The 5,000-nt window shown below is 51.9% G+C and overlaps 1 protein-coding gene across 3 annotated transcripts in view; it reads right to left on the bottom strand.

The window, feature by feature from the left end:
• Positions 1–5,000, bottom strand: part of adhfe1 (alcohol dehydrogenase iron containing 1) — a 22,900-nt gene that overhangs the window by 11,439 nt on the left and 6,461 nt on the right. The window contains exons 5-7 of one of the 3 annotated variants that reach the window (XM_078244630.1): positions 3,639–3,793; positions 2,592–2,788; positions 108–185 (exon numbers count right to left, since the gene is read on the bottom strand). In XM_078244630.1, coding sequence (XP_078100756.1) covers positions 108–185; positions 2,592–2,788; positions 3,639–3,793 — 430 coding nt within the window. Of the gene's footprint in view, positions 1–107; positions 186–259; positions 457–1,299; positions 1,433–2,591; positions 2,789–3,638; positions 3,794–5,000 lie in introns of those variants that run through there. The other 2 variants (XM_078244632.1, XM_078244631.1) reach the window with 2 other exon arrangements.

Here is a 5,000-nt window from a genome sequence, read left to right as displayed (position 1 = left end):
TGTGTGTGTGTGTGTGTGTGTGTGTGTCTCTGTGTGTGTGTGTGTGTGTGTGTGTGTCTCTGTGTGTGTGTGTCTCTGTGTGTGTGTGTGTGTGTGTGTGTGTGTACCTGTTTTAGCTTTCAGAGGCTCAAAGTCAAAGATGGCGACTCCCGTGGTCTCGCTGCCAGTTCCGGCGGTCGTAGGAACTGAAGACGAGCGAATCACGTTAAAGACTCTGAAGGTCACAGACCAGAACGGATCTGAGTGTTGCCGTGGTTACCTGCGATGAGCGGCTTCAGGGCGCCCGTGACGGGCTTCCCTCTCCCGATGGGAGCGTTGACGAAGTCCAGGAAGTGAGCGTCGGGGTGGCTGGCGTACAGGTTGGCTGCTTTACACGTGTCCATCACGGAGCCCCCGCCCACCGCCACAAACACGTCAAAAGCCTCGCTCTTAGCAAACCGGATGGCGTCTTTAAAACTGCAGACAGACAGGGAGACAGACAGGTAGAGAGACAGGGAGAGAGACAGGGAGAGAGACAGGGAGAGAGACAGGGAGAGAGACAGGGAGACAGGTAGAGAGAGAGGTAGAGAGACAGGGAGACAGGTAGAGAGACAGGGAGAGAGACAGGGAGAGAGACAGGTAGAGAGACAGGGAGAGAGACAGGGAGACAGAGAGGGAGAGAGACAGGGAGAGAGACAGGGAGACAGGTAGAGAGACAGGGAGACAGGTAGAGAGAGAGGTAGAGAGACAGACACACAGGGAGACAGGTAGAGAGACAGGGAGACAGACAGGTAGAGAGAGACAGACAGACAGGTAGAGAGAGAGAGAGACAGGTAGAGAGAGAGACAGGGAGACAGACAGACAGGTAGAGAGAGAGAGAGAGACAGACAGGTAAAGAGAGAGACAGGCAGACAGACAGACAGGTAGAGAGAGAGAGACAGGCAGAGAGAGATACAGGCAGACAGACAGACAGACGTAGGGAGAGAGAGACAGACACGTAGAGAGAGAGACAGACAGACAGGTAGAGAGAGAGACAGACAGACAGGTTAGTTAGTGACCAGACAGACAGAGAGAGAGAGACAGAGAGAGAGAGACAGACAGAGAGACAGACAGAGAGACAGAGACAGACAGAGAGAGAGAGACAGAGAGACAGAGACAGACAGAGAGACAGACAGAGAGACAGAGAGAGACAGACATTGTTTTTTGCATGTGGAAATGGCGTCTTTAAAGCTGCAAGAGAACAGAACTGTGGCGTCCTGCTCTCTGATTGGCTGTCAGCTGTAGAGACAGCAGTTTGTTTCTGTCGTTGCGAGGACTGACCTGGCGTCGGTGGGCTCCACGCGGACGTTGTCGTACACTTTGTACGTGACTCCGCTCCGGGACAGAGACTCCAGGACGGACGCCACTGGCGGCAGGCGGGACAGGTTCCTATCCGTCATCAGACAGACGTTCCTCGCCCGAGGTTCTGCAGGTCCTGCACCAGAACCGCAGAACAAACCCAAGAGTCAGAGTCAGTGAGTGAAAACATAGACGGTATATAAACTGGACCAGCAGACCCCGTGTCTCTGGACGGAGACCAGTGACGTCTCTGGACGGAGACCAGTGACGTCTCTGGACGGAGACCAGTGACGTCTCTGGACGGAGACCAGTGACGTCTCTTTCCCGGTGATGGCTGAGCGTTACTGAGCAGCCTCCAACTGAGCTTGAAGACGTAGATGTGACGTGAGCAACCTGTCTGAAAGTTGGAAGTCTTCTGGTAGCTGTGCCAAGAGAAATCTCAATCATTCCCAATCTAGCAGAGACGGAGAGCGTAGGTATATGTAAGGAGATAACATAGACACAGGCTCATTATTGATCACTACAAATGATAGTTAACATTAGTCATTACACTTAAACAGCTGATGGAAGTCCAAACTGCCTGAGAGCTTCTCCTGTACTATACGGTAACTCCTCTACTATGAGACAGGAAGTCTCGTGGTTATGACCCAATCGTTAGCCTATTGTTATAAAAACGTCTGCTACGGAGCCATAACGTGAGCTACAAGGTAATGGAGCCTTTTATACATCGTCGTGTTTTTTTAGAAATAAACAACGGACAAATAGAGTCTTTAAACTCTTCAGATGTAAAGGTATTCTCTGTCAAAGTGACGTCAGAATGAATGGGAGTCAATGGGATGCTAACGGGATGCTAACGGGATGCTAATGGCGGGTGATGGCTTGGTAGCATCAGAATGGCGCCATAGGAGCTACGCTGACGCCTGCAGGTACTAAAGAGCGGGTCTCGTTGTCGCCTGGGCCGTCTACTCGTTCGGAGAAGTTAGCTAGCATGACTGCGGCTAATGGAGTGGTGGCTAACGGAGCAGCTAATGTGAACACGCTAATATGGAGGAATGAATCGACCGGGTCTTGGAGAAGCAGCTAAGTGTCCTTAAAGGAGACTCCCGGTCCATTCCCCCCCGTAGATCTGTTGGGTGTAAATGTGGAGAGCTGTCAGTGCTGCCTACACCGTGTTAGCCTCCTGCTAGCGTTAGCACCCAACAGGCTGGAAACAGGGCAGGTTTAAGACTCTGAAGGTCACAGACCAGAACGGATCTGAGTGTTGCCGTGGTTACCTGCGACGAGCGGCTTCAGGGCGCCCGTGACGGGCTTCCCTCTCCCGATGGGAGCGTTGACGAAGTCCAGGAAGTGAGCGTCGGGGTGGCTGGCGTACAGGTTGGCTGCTTTACACGTGTCCATCACGGAGCCCCCGCCCACCGCCACAAACACGTCAAAAGCCTCGCTCTTAGCAAACCGGATGGCGTCTTTAAAACTGCAGACAGACAGGTAGAGAGACAGGTAGAGAGACAGGGAGAGAGACAGGGAGACAGGTAGAGAGACAGGGAGAGAGACAGGGAGGCAGGGAGAGAGACAGGGAGACAGAGAGGCAGGGAGAGAGGTAGACAGACAGGGAGAGAGACAGGGAGAGAGGTAGAGAGAGAGGTAGAGAGACAGACAGACAGGTAGACAGACAGACAGACAGGTAGAGAGACAGACAGACAGGTAGACAGACAGACAGACAGGTAGACAGACAGGGAGAGAGGTAGACAGACAGGGTGACAGACAGGGTGACAGACAGGGTGACAGACAGGGTGACAGACAGACAGGTAGAGAGAGAGAGACAGGTAGACAGACAGGGAGACAGGTAGAGAGACAGACACACAGGTAGGGAGAGAGACAGGCAGACAGAGAGAGAGGCAGACAGACAGACAGACAGGTAGAGAGAGAGAGAGAGACACGTAGAGAGAGAGAGAGACAGGCAGAGAGAGATACAGGCAGACAGACAGACAGACAGGTAGGGAGAGAGAGACAGACACGTAGAGAGAGAGACAGACAGACAGGTAGAGAGAGAGACAGACAGGTTAGTTAGTGACCAGACAGACAGGCAGAAAGACAGACAGAGAGAGAGACAGACAGACAGACAGACAGAGAGAGACAGACAGACAGAGAGACAGAGAGAGAGAGACAGACAGAGAGAGAGACAGACAGACAGACAGACATTGTTTTTGCATGTGGAAATGGCGTCTTTAAAGCTGCAAGAGAACAGAACTGTGGCGTCCTGCTCTCTGATTGGCTGTCAGCTGTAGAGACAGCAGTTTGTTTCTGTCGTTGCGAGGACTGACCTGGCGTCGGTGGGCTCCACGCGGACGTTGTCGTACACTTTGTACGTGACTCCGCTCCGGGACAGAGACTCCAGGACGGACGCCACTGGCGGCAGGCGGGACAGGTTCCTATCCGTCATCAGACAGACGTTCCTCGCCCCGAGGTTCTGCAGGTCCTGCACCAGAACCGCAGAACAAACCCAAGAGTCAGAGTCAGTGAGTGAAAACCATAGACAGCATATAATGGACCAGCAGACCCCGTGTCTCTGGACGGAGACCAGTGACGTCTCTGGACGGAGACCAGTGACGTCTCTTTCCCGGTGATGGCTGAGCGTTACTGAGCAGCCTCCAACTGAGCTTGAAGACGTAGATGTGACGTGAGCAACCTGTCTGAAAGTTGGAAGTCTTCTGGTAGCTGTGCCAAGAGAAATCTCAATCATTCCCAATCTAGCAGAGACGGAGAGCGTAGGTATATGTAAGGAGATAACATAGACACAGGCTCATTATTGATCACTAAAATGATAGTTAACATTAGTCATTACACTTAAACAGCTGATGGAAGTCCAAACTGCCTGAGAGCTTCTCCTGTACTATACGGTAACTCCTCTACTATGAGACAGGAAGTCTCGTGGTTATGACCCAATCGTTAGGCTATTGTTATAAAAACGTCTGCTACGGAGCCATAACGTGAGCTACAAGGTAATGGAGCCTTTTATACATCGTCGTGTTTCTTTAGAAACAAACAACGGACAAATAGAGTCTTTAAACGCTTCAGATGTAAAGGTATTCTCTGTCAAAGTGACGTCAGAATGAATGGGAGTCAATGGGATGCTAACGGGATGCTAACGGGATGCTAATGGCGGGTGATGGCTTGGTAGCATCAGAATGGCGCCATAGGAGCTACGCTGACGCCTGCAGGTACTAAAGAGCGGGTCTCGTTGTCGCCTGGGCCGTCTACTCGTTCGGAGAAGTTAGCTAGCATGACTGCGGCTAATGGAGTGGTGGCTAACGGAGCAGCTAATGTGAACACGCTAATATGGAGGAATGAATCGACCGGGTCTTGGAGAAGCAGCTAAGTGTCCTTAAAGGAGACTCCCGGTCCATTCCCCCCCGTAGATCTGTTGGGTGTAAATGTGGAGAGCTGTCAGTGCTGCCTACACCGTGGTATCCTCCTGCTAGCGTTAGCACCCAACAGGCTGAAACAGGGCAGGTTTAAGCCTCTAAACAGGCTCTAAATGTCATTACCAGAGCTCCCCATGTGCAGTGACTCCTTCTGAGGGAACACGGGGAATCTGACTGCTGGAGATGTGACAGAAAGACATAAACGTTGTTAATCCAGCCAGCACATACCTCTGTTTATTTCCTGTTTTCCGGTCAAGTCCA

Source organism: Sander vitreus, unplaced genomic scaffold (genome assembly GCF_031162955.1).
Source record: "Sander vitreus isolate 19-12246 unplaced genomic scaffold, sanVit1 ctg271_0, whole genome shotgun sequence".
Taxonomy (NCBI): Eukaryota; Metazoa; Chordata; class Actinopteri; order Perciformes; family Percidae; genus Sander; species Sander vitreus.
Note: the sequence above shows the minus strand (reverse complement) of the source record. Positions and strands in the feature narration are given on the sequence as shown.